Consider the following 24370-nt stretch of genomic DNA (forward strand, 5'->3'; position numbering starts at 1 on the left):
TACTATTTTTTGTTTACTTATTTTTGGAGCATTTGGGGAAAGATTTTTTTTTAAGTGATGGGTTGTTATTGTGCCATTTTTATGTCCCAAAATATTACATTCTTTGGAAACTTGCAAATATATGTACTAAAAGAAAATTGGTATTAGCACACACGTGCAGTCTCTCTCTCTCTCTCTCAAAAAAAGAAAAAAGAATTATCAGGATAAATTCCTGGTGAACTCCAGTGCAATCTAAATTTGAAATGAAAAACTTGGCAGTGGCTCAATTTCTCACCCAAGGATTGTTCTTGATTTTTTTAAACCGTCTACTTTGTGAATGGTTTTGTAAATGCTCCAGATTAGGCCCACACATTCTGGGCAGCTTCTAGAATGTACATATACCATGGCTTTGAGATTTCCTATGGCAGAAGTCCAAAGGACTGGCCCTAGATGAGCTATTCAAGCGATTTGTGGTCTTTCCTGGCTGTCTCAGGGCTGTAAGCCCAGATGGCACATTTGGGCTTCACGTTACCTTATGTGTTACTATCTAGGTGACTGCTTGAGCACCAGGAAACTTTTTTAGGAGGGTCTTTTACCTATCATGATATCAACATGTAGTCTTGTAGGATACTTGAAAAATACACAAAAGCACCTAGAACAAAATACTACCCCACCTAAAGCCACTACTCAAAGACAGTCAATGGTGTATACACATTTTGTTGCATTTCCTTCTGCTCTTTTTGTATTCATGTGCACACAAAGCTTTTTTTAAAACCAAAGTGGAACTGTACTGTCCATTCTGTTCATCATCAACCTTCTTTTTGACTCATTATACATAATTTCAAACATCTATAAAAAGATAACAGAAAATTATAATAAATCCCAGTATAAACAATCACCTAACTTTAACAATTTTCATTTCTTGGGCAAAATTTTCCCACCTCTATCCCTTCCCTCATCTCCCTGACATTATATCACTTCCTCTGTATGTATGAATCTCTGGGAGATGAAGATTCTTTTCTTTTTTTGTACAACAAAGCCATAATGCCATTATCATACCTTAAAAAATAACAGTAATTTCCTAAAATCATCAATAAGCCAATCAGTACATTTTTTAAAATAATTGTTTATTATGCAATTAATATGTCATCACTGTATAAAAATTAGAAAATAATACAGAAAAACCATCTAAAATTTCTTATACAAAGATAATATAAACCTTTTTAGTATGTTCCCAGGTTTTTTCTATACATATACCTATGTACTTGTAAGTTTTTTATACCTATGTACTTTTTTTTTAAGAGGGACAGAGCGGGGTGGAGGGGCAGAGGGAAAGGGAGAGAGAGAATCTTTTTTTTTTTTTTTAAAGATTTTATTTATTTATTTCACAGAGAAAGTAACACAAGCAGGGGGAATGGGAGAGGGAGAAGCAGACTTCCCACCAAGCAGGGAGCCCAATGTGGGTGGGGCTCGATCCCAGAACCTTGGGACCATGACCTGAGCCAAAGGCAGACGCTTAACGACTGAGCTACCCAGGTGCCCCAATACCTATGTACTTTTTAAAACAGCTTACGGTGGGGTGCCTGGATGGCTCAGTTGGTTAGGCATCCGACTCTTGGTTTTGGCTCAGGTCATGATCTCATGGGTCATGAGACTGATCCCTGATTGGGCTCCACACTCAGCAGGGAATCTGCTTGAAGATTCTCTCCCTCTGCCGCCCCCCCCACTCATGCTCATTTTCTCTCTCTCTCTCTCTGAAATAAATAAATCTTAAAAATAGTTTATTGAGGGGCGCCTGGGTGGCTCAGTTGGTTAAGCGACTGCCTTCGGCTCAGGTCATGATCCTGGAGTCCCGGGATCGAGTCCCACATTGGGCTCCCTGCTCAGCAGGGGGGTCTGCTTCCCCCCTCTTCCCTCTTCCCTCTCATGCTCTCTGCCTCTCATTCTCTCTCTCTCAAATAAATAAATAAAATCTTTAAAAAAAAAAAAGTTTATTGAGATATAATTCTTGTACCATACAATTCATTCATTAAGGTATACAACTCAATGGTTTTTAATATATTCACAGGATTATGCAGCCATCACCACAATCAATATTAGAACATATTTATGACTCCAAAAAAATAAAAAAACCCAATTAGCAAACATACACTATTTACTCATCCCATCCCACTAGGCAACCACTAATCTACTTTCTGTAAACTTACCTATTCTGGCCATTTCATATGTAAATGGAATTATACAAAATGTGGTCTTTGGTGACTAGCTTCATTTACTTCACATGTTTTCAGGGTTCACCCATGTTGTAGCATGTATCAGCACTTTATTTTATTGCCAAATAAGTGTCCATTGAATGGCTATACCACAACCACATACTTTTAATAAAAGGGGTGTCATACCAAGTGACTGCTGATGGATGTGAGATTTCTTTTTGAGGTGATAAAAATGTTCTAAAACTGATTGAGGTAATGATTAATCAACTGTCAATATACTTTAAAGCCATAAAACTATATACTTTATATGTGTGAATTATATGATATATGAATTATATCTCAATACATCTCATTAAAATTGTATCATGTCCTGTTTATTCTTTATAAGCCTTTTTTTTTTTTTTTAAGTAGGTTCCATGCCCAGTGTGGAGCCCAACATGGGGTTTGAATTCACAACCTTGAGATCAAGACCTGAGCTGAGATCAAGAGTCAGACATTTCACCCATTGAGCCACCCAGGCACCCCTATAAGCCATTTTTTAAATTTAGTGATGTTATTAACATTTTCCTGTATCAGTATTTTTTCAAAATACAGACTTTAGTGGCCATATAATGGCTTTTATTTCATTTAACAAATTCCCTAGTTTTAGAAATTTAGGTTGTTTCCAGTGATTTTGTAGTTAAACAAAATATTATAATGAGCCTTTTAGTACATAAATATATTTGCCCATTTCTAATTGTTTCATGGAAAAAAAAAAAAAAGCTCTCAGATTCTCTTCCTGGTTCTCCAATATATCTTTTTGTTGCTAAAAATTCTTTCAGCTTTATTGCATACGTGATGGTTTCTGTCTGAATTCTAAATTTCTGTTTGATGCCTTATACTAAGGATTCCTTTTACCCTTAAAAATATGGAACAGACTTAGTATCTGAACTGAATAAATAAAGCTTCCTAAGCTAAGACTGTTCCTTTACTAACCTCAATAATTCAGCAGGAGGAGAAACATTATTTATGTATTTATTTCTGTGTTGCTATTTAACTAGGAAAGAACATAATGGTTTAATTCACAGAACTCGATCTATTAATGAATATTAGCAAGACTTGCAAGCATTTCGTTTCTTACCTAGAAGAGCAGCTGGTAACTCTCCCATCAAGGCGAGGCTAAGATTCATCTAAATGTACTAGAATATCTCTTTTTCTCTGTCCCTTTCATTCACACACATACACTATCACATGCACAAAGTTGATTAATACCTTGACACTGATAGAACCTAACAATGAACCTAAAAATGGCCTGGGACTGGTAAATTCACCTTGAATACTGCCTGTTGATCTCTGGAGCTCAGAAATATTTGTGTGCCTGCTCTTAAATAAACCATGTCTAAATGTGGCCATTCATTTCCTTCCCTGTTGTCATACTTGAGGATAAATTTGCATCTTGTGATTTATTATTTGTTTCCTGACAAATACTTTTTTGCACATAGTGCCTCAGAAGAACTGATATTTTCAGGGTAATGGCCATTTGAGGGTTTTGCCATTTTCTGAAGTAACTTGTGTTTTGTGGTGAATTTTTCACACACATTTTTTTTTCATTTTTTTTTCGGAGCAACTAAATTTTAATAAGTTACAGAACAGAGTAGTTAACACTTATTGTGAAGTTTCTGGAATTACATACAAGAGGAATCATTTAGAATGTCCTCCTAAATTTTGTATATCTCCTTTGATGCAGCAAACTATATACTTTATTTAAAATTTTTTAATTGAAGTATAATTGACACACAATGTACATTAGTTCCAGGTGTACAGCATAGTGATTCAACCCATTTTTTTTTTTTAAGATTTATTTCACACACATTTACACAGAGCTGTCAAAGCCCCATGCTGTGAGGTTGGGATGCTGATATGGGAACTTTGCAGTGCTAGGAAAAGACCATAAATAAGCATGGGGAGTTTTGAGCATGTGACCGAGACTGGATGAATGCCACTTTTACCTAATTACATGAGATCCTGAATTGTGGAAACAAAGGCCAGCTTAAAAGAAATTCAAATGAAATCCTGATTTTCCTTACAACTTTTCTGAGGGGAAGAAAAGATCAATCTTTTCATGCAGCATGAAACTGTGAAAGACTATGAATTGCCACACTCAGAGCCAGCTGGGAATGCACATTAATCAGTGTCCGAAGCAACCATAAATTTTGACCTACTAACTGGACTTGGGAGAGTAAATGAGTCATTTGTAGCAGAGCGAGGCTCCTGTAGGATGTACACTGCAGGCCTGTTGAGCAACCAGCCAGGTAATATCTGAGTCCTGCTCACAGCCGTCATGCTCTGAGGCCTCTGGGACAGAGATTTGCTACGACTTCAGGAATGCGAGCACTTCTGTTCTGCTATGATTTATGTTTACTGTAGTTGCAGAGAATGTATGCCTGCCTCCCATAATTTCATCTGGTCTTTTTGGCATCACTTTTTTACATTCCTATTGCCTTTCTCTCCTGAAGTCTTTCATTTGCATCTCATGGTGCCCTCCCCCGATTTTTTTTTTTTCAAATTGTGGTAAAATATGCAGAACATAAAACTTACCGTTGTATCCATTGTTAAGTATATGATTCAGTGGCATTAAATACATTCCCATTGTTATGTAACCATCACCACCATCCATCTCCAGAACTTTTTCATCCTCCCAAACCGAAGCTCTATACCCAGAAAGCAGAAACTCCCCTGAGGCCCTGACAACCACCGTGCTACTTTCTGTCTGTGAACTTGACTACTCTAGATACCTTATGTAAGTGGAATCATACAGTATTTGTCTTCTTGTGTCTGGCTTATTTCACTTAGATTGTCTTCAAGATTCATCCGGGTTGTATGAGAATTTCATTTCTTTTTTAAGGCTGAGTAACGGTTCCTTGTGTATATATACCACATTTGTTTATCCACTCATCCATCAGTGAACATTTGGTTATGTCTACCTCTTGGCTATCACAAATAATGCTGCTGTGAAATTGGTGTATCAATACCTGCTCTGGGGCAGTGTCGAATCGCTGTATTGTACACCTGAAACTAATACTACACTGTATGTTAACTAAGTGGAATTTAAAACTTTTTAAAAAATCAATGAGTTAAAAGAAAATTAACCACTAAACAAACAAGTAAATACCTATTCCCCGGCTCTTTTTTTTTTAAAGAGTTTTTAAAATTTATTTGTCAGAGAGAGCACAAGCAGGAAGAGCAGGAGGGAGAGGGAGAAGCAGGCTCCCTGATGAGCAAGGAGCCCGATGCGGGGCTCAATCCCAGGACCCTGGGATCATGACCTGAGAAGGCAGACGCTTAAAGGACTGAGCCACCCAGGCATCCCCGCCCCGCCCCCCAGTTCTTTTTAAATAAAAGTATGAAACTACCTTTAAGGGGTAGGGGAACTCACTTTAGAACTGAGAAATAGAGGAGCGCCTGGGTGGCTCAGTCGTTAAGCGTCTGCCTTCGGCTCAGGTCATGGTCCCAGGGTCCTGGGATCGAGCCCTACATCGGGCTCCCTGCTCCGTGGAGAATCTGCTTCTCCCTCTCCCACTCCCCCGCTTGTGTTCCCTATCTCTGCTGTGTCTCTCTCTGTCAAATAAATAAATAAAATCTTTAAAAAAAAAAGAACTGAGATAGAAACAAGAGGATCTTGAATTAAAATTAAGCCTCTTGGGAGTAATGCCTGTGTTCTCCTCTAGCCTGAAAATAACTTGCCCCCTCTGGGATTTGACAAAAATTAAAGATCAATAATACATTAAGAGTAGTTCCTTTCACATTCTTTCCTTTTCTTTTTTTCTCTAAGGCCCCAAAACTAGCCTGAAGTTGCTAAAACCCTCTCCCTAATAGTTGACCTTAACCTTATACCAAGGATCAGCCTGGAGAATCAGTAGACTTAACTTTTGAAACAATCCAGATCCTCAGTAAACAATGGCAGAAGTTTTGTTGTTCTGTTTTTAATCATAACCCTTATATGGATCTATATGTGGCTAGAAAAGAGTAGAAGGTCTTGCCAGTCCAGAGACCATTAATGGGACAGTTCATCATTACAATTTATAATTTGCATAAACTTATTAAACTTTGTAACTGTTTGGTTTGAGGTATGAATGGAAAGTCATTTATACACACAGTTTTTTGAGGACCAGAAAATAAATGCTAATAAATCTCAATATTTACTTTTAAGAATGGGTCATAACTCATTTCAAGTTTGAGAACCACTGGTTTAAGAGGAATTGGAATGGGAAACTGAATTAGGAAAGTATCATCATGATCCAAGTTAGAAATAATAAAGACTTCAATTAGGAAATCAGCAGTGAGATATCTAGGGGTAGAGTCAACAGAACTTATGTCCCACACAAAATGGAAAAATGAAGCGAAAATACTACCTTCCTAGAAGGGATGGTCCTAACCTCAAGACCAGATGAGTTTGCCACTGAAGAGAACAAGTAGAGATCCAGGAGCGCTAACTACATTTGTGTGTGGGAGAAGGCCAAAAAACCTGAGAAATAGAAGGAGAATCAATTGGCTACTGTGTCAGAAATGAAGTCCTTAAAAAAAAAAAAAAAGAAGGCCTGAGATTTTCAAGTAGGATATATGAATATCTCAAGAGCAATGAAGAGCAAGTGTAGTAACATGAAATTAGAGTAAGCTTCAATGTTTCTGAAATATTCTTTGAGATATTTTTCCCAGGGGCACCCGGCTGCCTCAGTTGGTAGAGCATGCGATACTTGATCTTGGGGTCATGAGTTCAAGCCCCACATTGGGCAAGGAGCCTACTTAATTAAAAAATAATAATAAATCTTGGGGCGCCTGTGTGACTTAGTCGTTAGGCATCTGCCTTCAGCTCGGGTTGTGATCCCAGAGTCTTGGGATTGGTTCCCTCTCTTGCTGTGTGTCTCTCTGTCAAATAAATAAATCTTTAAAAAAAATCTTTTTCTAAAATATATCTTTGTTGAATGTCTTCAGAGTTGTACTTTATAAAGGGGGTGCCTGGCTGGCTTCATCGGTGGAGCATGCAGCTTTTGAGCTTGGGGCTGTGGGTTTGAGCCCCACACTGGATGTTGAGGTTACTTAAAAATCCAAGGAAGACAACCCAATTTAAACAGAAAATAGGTTTTAGTCCCAGCTCCATCCCTCCAGCCAACTAACATAGGATAAGCCGCTTACCCATTTCTCTTTTTCCTAATCCATTAAATGGGGATGACAATCCATACCCTGCCTACTCCACAGTATTGTTATCTGCATTAAATTGGATAGCCAATGTGAAAATGTATTGTAAAATATAGACCATTATGCAAATAATGGATTATTGGAACTAACTTTTTTGACTGCTATTTACAGGCATTTTTGTGTTAAGAAGCTTTGGACAATTTGTATTGCTAGCAAAGAGGTATAAAATAATACTAGGAAGTTCCAGGTACTCCTGTCTTCAGGGAGCTCACTCTCCCACAGGGATAAGGAAATAAATAACTGTAAACACGAGGGTATAAGTTCTGTGAGAGCAGGAATCAAATCACTAATGTATTTCTAATGCCTAACTCAGTACTTGAAACCTAGTAGGCTCTCCTAAAATATATGTTTAAAAAATTGATGAAATTATGTAATACAAAGTAAAAAGTCATATCAATAAAATACTATGATAGTTTTGAGGAAGGAGAGATTCAAAACCTGGTGCATTGCCTAAATCATAGTAATATACAAATAAATATAGGATGAATTAATGAATCATAGGGGAGATGTCCCCCAAAACTACTTTAGTTACCATGCAGCTTTTGAATGGAGTTGAAGCCATATCAGATGCAAAATCCAAAAATAGCAGCAAGTGAAAAATGGTTTTTAAACCTAGAAGACGCTAAGTTGCTCAAGACCATGGCAATCAGAGAAAACAGTGATAGGTCAGAGGAGATACTCTCAGAAATGGTGTTACACCCAAGCTGATCACTTATTCACTGTTTTGGATACAATGGCAGCTCACCCAGGGGCAAGGGATTACTTAAATGGTCAGATATGAAATTTGGTACTGTGTTCTGTAGGCTCCACGCCCAGCATGGAGCCCAATGCGGGGCCTGAACTCATGACCCTGAGATCAAGACCTGAGCTGAGATTAAGAGTCGGACACCTAACCAACACCCAGTGTTCTGCTTTAAATGTGGCAAGCGAAAGGATCCTGACCATGTTCTCTTCTGTCCATAGGAATAGATAATCTCTATGAGAGGGCGCTTCACATCCGCAAACTCCTCCTGACCTTGCCTAGGTCCGTCCTTATAGTGATGAGGTACCTCTTTGCCTTCCTCAATCAGTAAGTACCCTAATATTCGGCCAGAATGCCCATCTTCCATTTCCATTTGCACTGCTCTGAATTCTTGGATTCTGTAAAATGTACACTGGGTCCCATTTATCAGCAGAGTCAAAGAGAAGTTGATTGAATACAGACTGAAGGTATGTTTTTCTTCAGCAGATCAAGGTCATTGTGTAATAGCTGAAAGATGCAGAAACAGTGACCATACATGCAAAAATATACAATATTACCAAAAAGAACACTTGTCAGTAAAATACGTGTTTTTCCAACTTCCATCCAGAAGCTAATGTCATGAACGTTTTTATCAGAATGATGTAAACCACCCGCTCAGTGCAGAAAATTTCTGTGATTTTTGATGTTGTAGTCAAGGAAGGAGGAGAACTATAGATGCGAATTATACGCAGATCCAAAAAAGAACTTCTGCAAACTCAATATAATGGGCTCTTGTCAAGAAGAAGATATTTGTAAAAGTCTCTGCAACAATGTAACAGAAACCTTAAAAAATCATGGCATTATTTTCAAAGAAACTTTACTGTTTTAATTTAAGCACCTTGATTTTCATTTGTCTTCCTAGGTAATAAAAATGGGCCCCCCTATAAGAACATCTTCCCCAAGCCCTAAGAGCCCCTTGCTCTTCAAGGATCTAGTTAAGTAATTGGAAATAAAAGAATCTGGGAGGAGTAAGCTCGGGGCAATGCCTTCTCCTTCTGCCATGGGTTCATCCTTCCCAAAATTAGAATGTTTTCTCTTCTCTATTTCTTTGGAGGTTTAGAGTTCTCACAAGCCGTGGGGACTTACAACAGGCCTGCTAACTATTCCCGAAATCATACCCACTCAGGCTGACCGCAGAAACCAAGTATCATCCAATGGGGAAATGCCTGCAGGGGACTAAAATATGCACAAATGACAGCAGAAGCCCATTTGTACAGAAATAACCCCTAGGAAGAAGCAGTATCTAGAGAGATGGATATAAACTATGTTTAGGTTATGTAGATGGCCAGAAATCCTATCTTTAAATAAGCCTAGTTACCCAGGTGGTTTTAAAAATCTGAAGGCTTGCTGACCTTGGCGGGCAAGCATGAGGGCTCCGAACCTCTGAGTGCGTTGCTGAGAGGTTCGGGCACGGGCACCTTAGCTGGGCACGGGCACCAGGGCACCACAGAGGAGCTGCTGGGGGGCCAGCTCTATCCAGGGGTGTCACCTGAGGAGTTCCCCCACTTTATGGCAAAGATGAGGGGGATTCTTAAGTCTGTTGCATCTGCAGACATGGATTTCAACCAGCGGGAGGCATTCTTGACTGCTCAAACCAAAAAGCAAGGTGGGATGACAGCTGACCACACTGCCATCATTTCCAAATTCTAGAAGAGCCGTGTAAGACAAAAATTCGAGAGAGCCTCATGAACCAGAGCCTTTGGGACAGTGGGCTTTGGGGCCTGAGCTGGAGAGTTGATGGCAAATCCCAGTCAAGGCACTCAGCTCAAATGTACACCGCTCTTGCGGTAATGGGGCTGGAAATGGGGCAAAGTGGAATGGAATCTGAATTTCTGTGTTTGGCATTTGACCTGCCTAGCTAAAGATGGTTATCGAAGCAATTGAAGTGACCTGGGTTGGGTTTTTGGGTTCTTTTTTTTTTTTTTAATCTTATTTCCTCATTAGTATTAAAGCCTCAAATTTAAAAAGAGCGGGGGCGGCTGGGTGGCTCAGTCATTAAGTGTCTGCCTTCCGCTCAAGTCATGATCCCAGGGTCCTGGGATCGAGCCCCACATCGGGCTCCCTGCTTGGCAGAAAGCCTGCTTCTCCCTCTCCCCCCCCGCCCCCGCTTGTGTTCCCTCTCTAGCTGTGTCTCTCTCTGTCAAATAAAATCTTAAAAAAAAAAAAAAAATCCATACGCTTGCGATCTTCAACTTTAATTGCATGTTCCTCCCTTTCCCCGGTCTGGAGGGCCTTGCATTCCTGCCGGCCGTCTACGTGCTCTCCCCACTGAATTTTCCTGGCACACCTGAGCGAATCCCACAGTGAACCAGGAAACGACAAGAGACTAGCAAAGCAGTCTGTGAATCAAAGTTCTCAAAACCTGAATCAAACTCACCCTGTAGCTCAACAGAATTGCAAATGTGCCATGAGTCAGCCGGCTGGCCTTGCTTCCAGCATTTCTGCCCAAAGATGCCCCCTGGCTCGCTGCACCTGCCTTCACGCAGAAACAAGCCCCAGCCTGTTGGGTGGGATGCTTGGGACAGGAATTATGAAAAGAGAAAGAACCTATTCTCCCTTAATTGTAAAATCGAAACATGGATACAACATTTTTATAACAAGCTTTTGCTCTTCAAGCCAGCGCTGAATTAAAAACCCAGAAAGATTAACTGTGACTCTCCCCATCGAGCTTATGTGTGTCTTTCGAAAATCAGACCATTGTTACTCTGAATCTCACTTCTCCTCCATGCATCCATTTTCCAGATGATCTGTAACATAATCGTTGGCTTTACTGTGAACTTTTTTAAAAAGACTGAATGCTTGAGAAATGGCAGAAGGGAGAGACATATGTTAGCTGAGGAAATTATGCTTTTGTATTTTCTTCTTTCTAGGCTATCTTATTTCCAAAAAAGGATAAAGTATCGGGTCATGTGGTATTTCAGTTTCTTTGTGTCTGTCACCATCTCACAAATGTGGCTGAGTCTTTTTTTTTCCTTCTTCCATTTGTCATCTGTTCACCTGGATTTTACATTTCAAGATTGACATTTTATTCATGGAAAGATAACGTCTCTAGCTTCTCTCTCAAACAGTACCTTCTGCATGTGTTACAGGCAGAACAATAAAGAGCTGGCTTATTTTGAGTCACCTCTGGAAAATATCTCACAAATATCCATTGGATTGAATTTAGAAATTAGTACCAGACAACCAGAAACTTCTCCAAAGTTTGTACTTAGCCAACTTTAAAAGGAATGAGAGAATTGGGGATTCTTTTCCCCTTCTCTTGCACTTTTAATGTCTTTTGTGACTGACTGGTGACTAGTTTTGGTACTCTTACCCAAAAGCAAATTATAAAGCCCAGAGTTGTTTGCTTTCTTTCAGTGGTTACAAAGAAAAGGTGCTTTGCTTTCCTCTAGGCTTTCCTCAAGATTTGCAGGGGAAAATGAAATCTGAGATGTGTTTGATTAGTGGGAGGGCATTTTAAAGATATCCATAAAACTTTATGGAGCTCACTACTGCCCTTCCCAGATTTACTTGAGTAGCATTTAGAGCCTCGCCATAGTGTTTATAAATGAAACTCATTCACTTGATCCTGGTCTCCATTGAAATAGAAATTATCTTAAACTCTCTTGTGGCTTTGAAAAATGCCACTGAATTAAGTGAGGATTTATATTCCCCTTTCAGTTTCTTCCTAGTTGAAAGGTTGTAAGTTGCTTCACTTGCTTTGGAATTTGCTGAGGCAACTTAAAGTAGGTGGAACGCTACCTTACTCTAATAATCAAAACCAAATACAGTCAGTGCTTTGGATCCCTGTGTTCAGAATATAAAGTATCGTATTGAACAACAATTTTCTTTTTTCTCTCCTGTGCTTTTTTAACTCCTGTCTTTCTTTCATAGCCTTTCGCAGTACAGTGACGAGAACATGATGGACCCGTATAACCTGGCCATTTGCTTTGGTCCCACATTGATGCCTGTCCCAGAAATACAGGATCAGGTGTCTTGCCAGGCTCATGTGAATGAAATTGTCAAAACCATCATCATCCACCATGAAACTATCTTTCCAGATGCTAAGGAGCTGGATGGCCCTGTTTATGAGAAATGTATGGCTGGAGATGACTACTGGTAAGTCCAAGAAGTTTAGTCCTTCCCTCCCTGGGAAAAGTATGGACGTAGAGATAATCAGTTTAAGAATAAAAATTGACCGGGGTCACCTGGGTGGCTCAGTCGGTTAAGCAACTGCCTTCAGCTCAGGTCATGATCCTGGAGTGCCGGGATTGAGCCCCGCATCAGGCTCCCTGCTCCCTCCATCTCTCTCCTCAGCTTGTACTCTCTCTCTCAAATAAATAAATAAAATCTTAAAAAAAAAAAAAAGAATAAGAATTGACCATAGGTTGCCAAAGATTCCAATTTTTACAAAAAGAAGAAGCAGGAACACTTGAGATAAATTAGAATACTAAGACCCAAGACAGCACTGGCTTCTTAACTGTGGAAACTCCCATTCATCCCTCCCTTTTCCCCAAGGATGGCATCTTTTTAAATATATCCACCCTACTGCAACTTCGGTAGAGAATAATGGTTTTGAAACATAGAGAACTGTATTAATTTTACTATTATATCAAGCAAAGATAAGTGATTGAACTGACAGATTTCATTTTTATCCTGAAATAGTTTTGGCTCTATATAAAATATTTCAGATACATCATTTTATTTTTTTTAAGATTTTATTTATTTGAGAGAGAGAATGTGAGAGAGAGTACATGAGAGAGGGGAGGGTCAGAGGGAGAAGCAGACTCCCTGCTGAGCAGGGAGCCTGATGCAGTACTCAATCCCGGGACTCCAGAATCATGACCTGAGCTGAAGGCAGTCGCTTAACCGATTGAGCCACCCAGGTGCCCCTCAGATATATCATTTTAAAGGAGCCCTGTCAACGAAACATGTTTTCATTCTTAATTATTTCCATTTCTTACTAATAAGTATTATCCTAACCAATTATAGTAGTAATGGTCATTTTAAGCAAATTTATTTTAAATTTATCTAATTTATTATTAATACATCACTGGGATAAAAAATGGCAGTAATAGTCACTATTATTTAGTATTTAGTATTACTATTATTTAATATTATTACTACTACTACTATTATTATTATATTATCAATATTACATATTATTAATATGGCAGCATAGTCACTAGTGAAGTATGAAGATGGGGGGAGGTGTGGTCAGTTGAACAATCCCAAAGGTAGGGAACCCTGAAATATCTGTGCTCACTATGTGATCTATGAATTCCTGCTTCTAAGAAGTCATACACAATAAAAGTAGCTTTGGTTCCTTGAGCCCCTACTGTGTGCCAGCTACATGGGATCACTTTATGCACTGATCACTCTACCAAGTGAAGAGAGGCCAAGGAGCCTCTCCAAGGACTGCTCGTAACTGGAGGCAGCCCAGGTCTGATTCCAAAGCCCACGTGACTTTTCCCACTCAACTGCTGCCTCCCAGCCCACCTCAGAAACCGTTCTGTGCAGCTCAGATTCAGGAGCAGCTGGGACAGACCTATCTAAGCCCATTCTGGACCCCCCCTGAGGACACTTTGTTTCCCGTTGCCTCACTGAAGGCTAGGTAGAAGTAGAGTGAATAGCTGAAGGATCTTAAATACCTGAAAGTACACTTGAACCATAACAGGGGTCTTACACCACAGTGTGATTGAATGTATGACTTAAGGAAACTGAAGGTTGACTCCTTCCAGAAGCACTCCCTTCTAAATTTAAACAACAAAGCACGATAGATTCCAGTTCTATGGTATATCCAGCAATTTCACACATGAAATTGAATTCAAAAATACTCACTTGATGGGCGCCTGGGTGGCTCAGTTAGTTAAGCGTCTGCCTTTAGCTCAGGTCATGATCCCCAGGGTCCTGGGATCGAGCCCCGCATCGGGCTCCCTGCTCAGTGGGGAACCTGCTTCTCCCTCTCCTACTCCCCCTGCTTGTGTTCCCTCTCTCGCTGTGTCTTTCTCTATCAAATAAATAAAATCTTTAAAATATATATATATATTCACTTGAGCACGTACTATATGCAAGGTACGGACTGCTGAGCTTGGCTCTGTGAAGATAAATGAATCAAACTCAGCCCTGGTGAGATGCGTAAGTTTATCTTCATAGTTGTATTTATCGCAAGGCCAGTGTCACAGTATTTCCAAACATTCAGGGCTATATCTGTAAGTTCTGCTGCCTTGTTCCTTTTATCAAAGAGTGGTATGTGAAGATCTGGTCAATATTATCTGATACATTGGATCCTAGGATTTTGTGGTCACTTCTTTTTTTTATAAGCAGGCCCCATAATAAAGAGTCTTGCAGACAGTAACATGTGCTTGATTATGTCCTTCACCCATGCCTAGTGTTCTCTTATGGGCATCGCTCATTTTAAACAGGAAGTCAATGATAAAGTAGTTATCCTTCTCTCCAACACCGGCAATATAAATGGGCTTTTACAGAATGTCAGGTTCGTTATTTATGACAGATGCATTCCATTTACCAGTATACATTTGAGGAGTGTGGTTGTGTTAAAGGGTAAGTTTTTAAAAAGAATAAAAATCATGACTCTCTCAAATCTGCAATGAACATGTATCAAGAAAAGATGGGAAGGATACTACACCCAATTCAAAGCAGAAATCAAAGAGCATCAGTTGATATGCAGTAAGGTATGTTGAAATGAATTTGCAAAAACTGCTGTATCCACAGGGCAATAATCATATTCCACTGGAATTCAACCAATTTTAATTTCTGTGGATACAAATTATCTGTGTCAAAGATGAAGGGACCTGCACTCCCATAGGACCAGATGACCCTTGGAGCCTCCAGCATTTCATTGAAAGACTATCCAGAAACTTTTGCCATTCCAAAGTCTCATATAGTAACAGTTGTTCATTTTTTAAATCCTTTGACTTTATAAGAATTTCTGTGTCCACTTCACAGTGACAGCCCATACAGTGAGCACGGTACATTGGAGGAAGTGGATCAGGACGCTGGTACAGAGCCCCACACCAGTGAAGACGGTATGCCCTGGTGCCCTTGTTATAAAACTAACCTTAGTATCCATTTTTTTAGAATTGCTTATATAAAGAATTCAGTAGGACACAAAAGAAAATTTATAAAATATGTGTAAAGTATGAAGAATAATATTACAGTGAACATCACAAACCACCACCAAGTTGAAGAAAAAAGACATCATTACCTTTGCCTTCCCTGTTATGATTGCCGTCCTTACTCCCTCGGGGGTAACCGCTATATGTTTGTGTTTTTCAGTGGTTTATTGTTTCATTTTTTATTTTCTTGAACTTTCTATAAATGGAATCATACTGTATATACTTCTCATGATTTTTTTCTACTCAGTATTATGTTCCTGAGACTCACCCACATTGTTGCATGCAATTATAATCATTTATTTGACCACTGTATGATATTCCATTGTATTTATTTTATTATTGATGAATATGTGAGGTGTTTTCTATTTTTTGCCATTAAAAAGAGTGCTGTTAGGGATATTTTGAACATGTATGCTACTGCAGTACTGCAAATGCACAGGAGTTTCCCCAGGACATACGCACCTAGGAGTAAGCATGTTTTCAACTTTACTAGACAGAGCCAAACTATTTTTGAGAATAGCTGCAATGATATACACCCCCACCAGCAGTATATCAGCCTTCCAGTTGGACGTATTCGTCAACACTTAATTTTATCAAATATTGTCATCTTTGCCAATATCATCATGTGTAATGGTATCTTGTGATTTTAATTTGCATTCCTCTGATTACTGATAAAGATGTTGTTTTACGATATAGAGTATTATAGAAAACTCGGTGCATATTGGGGCACCTGGGTGGCTCAGATGGTTAAGCGTCTGCCTTCGGCTCAGTCGTGATCCCAGGGTCCTGGGATCGAGTCCCACATCGGGCTCCTGGCTCAGCGGGGAGCCTGCTTCTCCCTCTGCCTCTGCCTCTCCCCCTGCTCATGCTCTCTCTCTCACTCTGTATCTCTGTGTCTCAAATGAATAAATAAAATCTTTAAGAAAACTTGGTGTATAGTAAGGACAACAGATCAGGAGAGGATTGCCATTGAAAAGATATTTTGTTACTCACAGTACACAAGAGGAAAGGGTACATCATGCCTCAGGTGGCCACACAGAAAAGCACCAAGGTTGGTCAGGAGGCAGAGGTAGAAGGAGCAACTGGGCAAGAGTCTTTGCTGTGCTTTCTGCGGGAAGGAACAGGCAGGGCATGATAAGCAGGCTTCAGATTGGCTAGTGAGAATAATTTCAGCAGGTTCTGGGGCAAAGGGGCTGTCTCTGGTTGTCTGGTACCTGGTCAGGTGATTAGGGCAGGTGAATAGTGACCCAGGAGAGGTGGTTGGGGTGGGCTCTGGATTGGTTGGTTTGTATTTGAAAGGCGCAACAGGTGAGTTGTTTACACTATCTGTAGGAACTGGTGAACCTTGGGAGGGCCTGACCCTTCAGCAGCAGCAAGGTCAGAATACAGAAAAGAAAAAATATGGTTCATGTAGATATACTGACCTTCGTGTGCTTCGATTTCTTTTTTTGTGTGAAATTTCTGTCAAGTGTTTTGCCCATTTGGGGCCCATTTGCCTGCCCACTCTTCATTTCTCTGGACTTTTTTTGCTTGGTTTAATTTGATTTGGCTTTGGTTTTTTTCTTATTTATAAGAGTAGTTTGTGGGTATGGATCAGGTCTTTTATTGTGTATATGTTTTGCAAATATCTTGTGCTTTGTAATTTGTCTTTCATGTGCTTATTATGTCTTTTGCTAAACAAGGAAATTTTAAAGGAGTTGAAGTTACCCAATCATGGTTGTTTCACTTTGTGTCTCCTTTAAGAAATCCTTCTGTGCTGAATGAAGGTAATGAAGATAATTCCCCCATATTCTTTCTCTCTTTTTTTTTTTTAACATTTGTTTATTTTGGAGAGAGAGAAAGGGCGTGCACGAGCTGGGGGCAGGGGCAGAAGGAGATGGAGAAGCAGATTCCCTGCTGAAAAAGGAGCCCGATGTGGGACTCGATCCCAGGACCCCAGGATCATGACCTGAGCTGAAGGCAGACACTTAACTGACTGAGCCACCCAGGTGCCCCCCCACCCGTATTCTTTTTTAAATGCTTTCAGGTTTTGTTTTTCACACATAGGTCTTTATTCTACCAGGAATTTCTTTGGAGGTATGTTGTGAGGTTGGGGTCCATTCCTTTTTCTCCATATGGATGCACAGTTGTCCCAGCATTAATTGTCCTTTCTCCACAGCTCTGCATAAATCACAGGTTCTCTTTGCACAAGTCTGTTTCTGGGCTCTCCTGTTTTCCACTGATCTACTTGTCTATCCCTCCTGTCTTAATTTTGATACCTTTTAATAAATCTCAATATTTGGCAAATCAAGACCTCTGATTTTGCTCTCCTTAACAATTCTTAATCTTTTGCAACTTCACTTAAATTTTAGACTCAGTTTTTCAAGTTTTTAAAACATACATTAGAACTAAAAACCTGATGGTTTTGATGGTTTTGATAGTATTGTACTAACTCTACATATATTAACATGGACAGAATTGACATTTTTGTAATATTCATTCCTCCAGTCCACAAACATATTTCTAGTTATTTAATGTCTCTCAATAAACTGTTATACTTTTCTCTTTAGAGATCATTTTTTTCTTTTTCCAACAAGTTTAATCTATAAAATTACTTTTCAACACTTTTTTTTTTCATTTTAACAGTTTTTATTTAAAGTCGTATATCAGATTACTTTATTCCCACGTCTTCTCAGTTGTTGCTTCCTTATATTTGCTCTTTTCCTTTCCTACTTGGCAAGGTTTGACTTTAGGTTCAAGGATCTTTTTGCAGTCTTTGTCCAATTTTAGTCTAGTGATAACCCCCTTGGCAGGGTGAATGCCCATGTGGACAGTTGTGCCATTTACCTGCTCTTGCTGTACTCAATGAGGATGACGTATTTCTTCTTGTAACCTGGACCACTTTGCCCATTTGCTGACTTTTCTGGTATCCTCACACAACTTGTACTTCATCATCCTAGTGGATGTGCATGGATCAAATGGTGTACTTCTGTCTCAGCTCTTTGGAAAGAGGGAATGACATAATCTTCCTGTGAATGTGGGAAGGTGCGTTGAAACGCCTTTTACGGTTCTTGCTCCAGTCAGAGGTCACAAAGGGATTGAACTTCATTTTGGCCACTGGCACTTCAGGGATGGCTGTTCGACACTTTTTTTTTTAAGATTTATTTATTTATTTTAGAGAAAGATAGAGAAAGGGACAGAGGGAGTCTTATGCAGACTCTGCACTGAGCACAGAGCCCCACGCGGGGCTCGATCACACAACCCTGAGATCACAACCTGAGCTGAAACCAAGAGTCGGACACTCAACTGACTGCCATGCAGGTGCCCCAACACTTTTTTAATATGAACATATAAAGCTGTCAGTTTTCTCTTAGTACCTCTTTAGCTGTATACATGATCCTTTTATTTTCTCTTTAGCTATGACTAATCTGCTTTAAACCCATCCACTGAGTTTATAAGTTCTTTTCTACATTTGTTTGGTTCACTTTCGCATCGGCTGCTTAATCATTTTTTACAGTCTTTTGCTCTTTACTCATATTAATCCTTTCCATTGTTTTTAAATTGTGATTCTGATCATTCTAGTATCTGCAGTCTTCCTGGATTTGGTTGTTTTTTTTTTTTTGGTTCTTGCTCACTGAGTCTTATTTTCCAGAGTGTTTTGTAAATTTTTTATGTATTCCTTGGAACTGTGTGGAATTCCTTTAGGCTCAATTGAAGGTAAGTTCCTCCAGAAAGGCTTTTCATTTACTTCTGCCTGGGGCACAGCCAACTTGGGACCATAGTGAATTTTTAGCTTGAGGTTTCCCAGGCCACCCAGGTAGTGTGATTTTAAACTGCAAACCTACCTGAGGACTGGAATGTGGTTAGGATTCTTAGAGATGATTTGTTCCAAGGTTGAGATAGATTCTATTTTTAAGTCTGGGAGGGGGCGGGGGTGATATATACCCTCTATGGAGAAGTATGGAGGGCTAGGAGGGAAGAAGATTTCTAGAATTAGAAGCTCACTGTAACACTGAGAGTGTGATCCTTTATGGGGGATTTACCTTCTCCACACTGAGCAGACACTGGACTTAGTTTTTTGTCCAAAATGAAACCTTAAGTTAACCCGGCAGGGAAAGTACCCTCAAGGCAAACTCTGACTCTCATTTTCTCGTCTTCTGTTTACCTCACTGGGTTCCTACTTTTGTTGAGTTTTTTGTCTTTAATATTCCTTACTGTCATGGTAGCTTATTAATGCAATTACCAAGATTTTTTTAAATCCAGGATTTTTCAGGATGCCTGGGTGGCTCAGTTGGACATCTGCTTTCGGCTCAGGTCATGATCCCAGGGTCCTGGGATCAAGCCCCACATCGGGCTCCCTGCTCAGCGGGAAGCCTGCTTCTCCCTCTCCCTCTGCTGCTCCCCTTGCTTGTACTCTCTCTCTCTCTCTGTCAAATAAATGGACAAATAAAATCTTTTTTTAAAAAAATCCAGGATTTTTTGCTGATTTCAGCAAGATGGTAAGGGTAATCAGGATGTCTAATATCCACCCTCTGCCTTAAAAAAAAAAAAAGTTTAAATTGTTTCACTTCAACATGCATTGCATTTTAGATTCCTGTCTGTATATTAAAAAGTTACATCTGAGCCAAAAAAAAAAAAGTTTATGTTTTTAAAAGTAAAATGAATTGACATTTTCAGAACTTCATTTAGAAGAAATTCTTTACAGTGAGAGCTTCTACTTCTGTGATGTTGCTTTTGAAAGTCTCTGGGCCCCACCTCTGCCACCGTCCCTTCTTTTGTCTTGAGTTCCTTTGTTTCTCCATACGATTTATTCCTTTCTCACTGATGACTTCTCTGTTTCCTTGCTTTCCCTAGTGGCCGGGAAAGCTAAGACAAAGCCCCAGCCATCTCTCTTCCCAAACATCAGTCTCCCCACCCTGCCATCTGTTAGTTATTCTTACCTCTTGACTACAAAAGAGAAGCTTCACTGAGGGCTCTGTGTTTTCTATAACGTTTTACCCATGTTCACCTGATTTTGCTGGAAAGAAAAGCATTGCGTACAAAGGACAGATACCCTTGCCCACAGCCAACCTCTAAAGTTCTGTAACTAAATCAACTAGAGTATTGATTATCTTTGTGATACCCAGGTATTTTCTTTTCTCTTTCATGGTATTGCTCGAGAAGGGTAGCTTTTGTTTCTGAAAGAGGCTGTCCTAGAACAGAACCATCACCTGCGAGGGCAGTAGGCGACAGATCTAGGAGGGCAAGTGTCAGGGACAGCAAGGTCCCAAAGAGAAAATGCAATGTACTGCATTTTGTATGAAATGACAAGAAATGGAAATACAAGACTTGATAGCACCAGGCAGTCAGAAAATGAGCTGTACTGAATTTTTTTCTCCTTTACGCAGAGCTGTAGTAGCCATGCAGGAAAGTGAAGTTACCGTGTTCACTCTTGCTGTTATCGATAGCAGTGACATTCCACAGTGTCTCTGACGCCCTTAAAAGACCATGTGACTCCATAGGAAAGGGAATGGTGCATTGCCATGCCCTCAGATTGATTTGCTCTGCAATAAGTAGACTAAGATGTTGTGTAAGTAGCTTATTGATTGACTCTTGACTGCAAAATGACTCCCATGGGAGTAGAAAGAGTCAAAATAATGAAATTGCTCAGAATAACTAGTTGATAAAGAATTACCAATAAAATGTACTTCTGATTCATCGGGTCATTCTTTCATAATCTCCCCACATTTGAATTAAATAAGCAGAGTCTGATAATTCTGTTGCTAGTTGTTTCAACAAATAAACAGAGATAACAAGCATAGAGTGCATGATTCTAAAATTATGATAAAATATGTATATATATATCTGTTAAATAGTCTTAAATAGCCCTTGGCCAGCACTGACAATGTATGACTGAATGTCTAATTAATGTCTAAAGAACATTAATGGTTCTTTCTTCATTTCCCTTTGACAAGTACATAGACTGCACACTATGTTATGGGCTGGTATCTTTCCATTTTTTTCAGTAAAATGAAATTCAAATTACACAGGCATGTTGACATAGGAATTTGCGAAATACATGTCATGAAATTCTTTGTAACAAATGGGCATGTCTTCTTTCCTCCCCATGGATATGTTTATTCATGTCTCCTGTACCATGGACATGTTTATTTCTGTTCCCCAAGGAGAATTAGAGTTAAAAAAATTGGCATCATCATCTCTGATCAACCAGGATTTATTCTTTATCTGCAATTTTAAAACAAACTATAAAGTCAGTCTCTTTGAATATAAAGTTATAGTCCCTTCTCTATAAAGCAGATTTGTAGATATTTAATAAAGCTGCTATTCATATTGTTTTAATAAAGAATATAATTTTAGGGACACCTGGGTGGCCCAGTTGGTTAAGTGTCTGACTCTTGGTTTCAGCTCAGGTCATGATTTCAGGGTCATGGGATTGAGCCCCCATGTGGGCTCCATGCTCAGTGCAGAGTCTGCTTGAGATTCTCTCTCCCTCTGCCTCTCCCCTCCCTGCTGCCCATGCATGCTCATTTGCTCTCTCTTAAATAAGTAAATATTTTAAATATATATATATATAATTTTAGGAGGGAATATTAGAGTGCTAACATATGATCTGAAAGTTATAGTCAGTTGTTAAAGGACTTAAACTATTGTTCTAAAATTATTTTTACACCTACTTTGCTAAGAAGTATATGACATGTAGATTATAGTATTTAAATGTATAGCTGAAATTCACACAGGCCCTTCACATAAGGTAAACCCTAAGCTTTTTCAATGTGTTTTGTTGATTTTTATGCTTGTGCCTTATATGGCCCAGAGAATGTTTGAATTTATCAAGTGAGAAAGAAGCCTAGCTGGCTATCCAGTGATTTCTTACGCAGTTATTCCATACAAGATATTAAACATATTTCAAGAATCTTTGGGGAAAAATAAACTGTTTTAAATGGGAAGGTTCATTGCTAGGCAAAATAGAAGACAATTCCTGAGAAAATATTTGACAGGTTTTAATCTATCATGTGTGCATATATGCTAGAGTATTCAGAAACCAATACATGCTCAGTTTTTAGCAAATGAGACATTGCTCATTGCATAGATACATTTCTCTGAACATTTAGCACTTGTATTGCCCCTTTCTGTTTATTATTGATTAGAAGTTTACTCATCTGTTGTAGATCGCAGGAATGAAAATAGGGGGATGGTGAGAGATAAGAGGAAAGATCATAAGGCCCTGAACTGAAGGGCTTTTTGCAATAAGCTGAATCACAAAAAGCATCTCTTGTAGTTGTTTTGTATAGTTTGTCCTCTTATTTGCCTTCAACCTTTGTGATCAGAATTAGATCAGGGCTGAAATTCCAATTCTAGGCCCAGAGTTCAGTATCTTTTTTTTTTTTTTTTTTTTTTTGAGATCATTGTGGGTTCACATGAAGTTATAAGAAATCCTACAGAGAGATCCCAGCTTCCCTCCATGGTAAAAATCTTATATAACTGCAGCATAATATCACAGCCAGGAAATTGACATTGACACACCCCATCTGCCATATTCACATTTCACCAGTTTCACGTGCACTCAGCTGTGTGTGCAGATGTTTACTTAGTCACATACAGTTTCATCGCCAGGGTCCCTTGTGCTCCCCTTTTATAGCCGTTGCCATTTCTTCCCAACCTCTTGGCAACCACTGATCTGTTCTCCATCTTGATTATTATGTCATTTCAAGCAGGTTATATAAATGGCATCATACAGTATGTAACCTTTTGAGATAGGTTTTTTTCACTCACCATAATCCCCTTGAATATCTTTTGACCTCTGGATAATATAATTTTTGAATCTGGTCTTTTAATTTGGGTACAGGACAGTCTAAGTTATGCTTGTTTCATAGGCAACTAAAATTTATTACTGATCCTAGAGAAAACAAAATTATCTTTACTGTCAGTGGTAGTTGGAAGATTTGATAGTCCCAGAAAAGTACATGAAGAAATTAAATGTACCCAAATAGTATTTAATGTGCTGGTTTTTATAAACTTGATTTTTCTTTAAATAAGCAAATAAAGCATAAACTTTCTGGTGTCCTGGGATAGTGATTTTTCCATGTTATCCACGGTTATTAACATGTTACAAGGGAACTCCATCATTGTCAAAATAATATTGGAGCTATTACAACCCAAGGAAAGATCTCATATTATCATGTTGCAAAGTTTAAAATATTTTTTATTAGCTGTCATTCTGTCTCTGGTAAGAGGCTGTGGAAATTAAGATCCAGTGTTCCATTTTTCTTCGCGTGAAAAACTGATGACAGCAAGAGAATGTTTTTCTGTATCTCCCTGAACAGCCTGATTTTGTCCCGCATTGAGGACTTGTTTATTACCTTGTTCGCTCTGGATATTGAAATGGCCTTGTCGATTTCTAAGGCCGCCTAGAGAACGTTCACGTAGCGTTTCATGCTTACCTCACAACTCTGTCCCTCATCACCTTCTGGTGTGTTCTTTGTAGAATGTGAGCCAATAGAAGCGATAGCCAAGTTTGACTACGTGGGGCGATCGGCCAGAGAACTGTCCTTCAAGAAGGGGGCCTCCCTGCTGCTGTATCACCGCGCGTCCGAGGACTGGTGGGAAGGCAGGCACAACGGCATCGACGGGCTCGTGCCGCACCAGTACATCGTGGTGCAAGATATGTGAGTAGTGCCGGCCGCGCGGGTGCTGCGGCCGCCGGGCTGCCGCTTCCGCCGGAAGTCTCCAGCCACTGTTCCTAAAGCGACGTTGGTCTTTCGAGAAAGGAGCGGAAGGGATCGCAGAGCCCGAACCTCTGAGCTGGGCACCGTTCTTCGCCTTGCTGTTGGGTCTTTGCTAATGGTACTTCGGGGCCAGCAGGTTTTCATTTTCCAAACTCCACCAGCGGATTCGGAGCAAGGGCTAGTGAGAGATGGAAGCTTTCAGGCTCTTAGAAAAATCCGCCATGTGGAGAATAGCTTCAAGAGCTGTAGAAACGCCGCTGGTTCCAAAACCAGCGGTACTCGTCTCTTGCTGTCTGGCTACCGTTTCAATTCCAGATTCCTGAGAGGGAAGACACCGAC

General features: G+C 39.6%; 1 protein-coding gene and 1 pseudogene across 2 annotated transcripts in view; one reads left to right on the top strand and one right to left on the bottom strand.

Moving 5' to 3' along the window:
* SRGAP1 (SLIT-ROBO Rho GTPase activating protein 1) overlaps positions 1–24370 on the top strand; it is a 179038-nt gene that overhangs the window by 144052 nt on the left and 10616 nt on the right. For both annotated transcript variants that reach the window (XM_031026587.2, XM_006731932.3), the window contains exons 16-19: positions 8391–8496; positions 12082–12306; positions 15157–15236; positions 23791–23971. In XM_031026587.2, coding sequence (XP_030882447.1) covers positions 8391–8496; positions 12082–12306; positions 15157–15236; positions 23791–23971 — 592 coding nt within the window. The remainder of the gene's footprint in view (positions 1–8390; positions 8497–12081; positions 12307–15156; positions 15237–23790; positions 23972–24370) is intronic.
* Positions 17324–19230, bottom strand: LOC145721825 (large ribosomal subunit protein uL24 pseudogene; annotated as a pseudogene).

This window comes from Leptonychotes weddellii, chromosome 5 (assembly GCF_054177405.1).
Source record: "Leptonychotes weddellii isolate Sample4059 chromosome 5, ASM5417740v2, whole genome shotgun sequence".
NCBI classification, from domain to species: domain Eukaryota; kingdom Metazoa; phylum Chordata; class Mammalia; order Carnivora; family Phocidae; genus Leptonychotes; species Leptonychotes weddellii.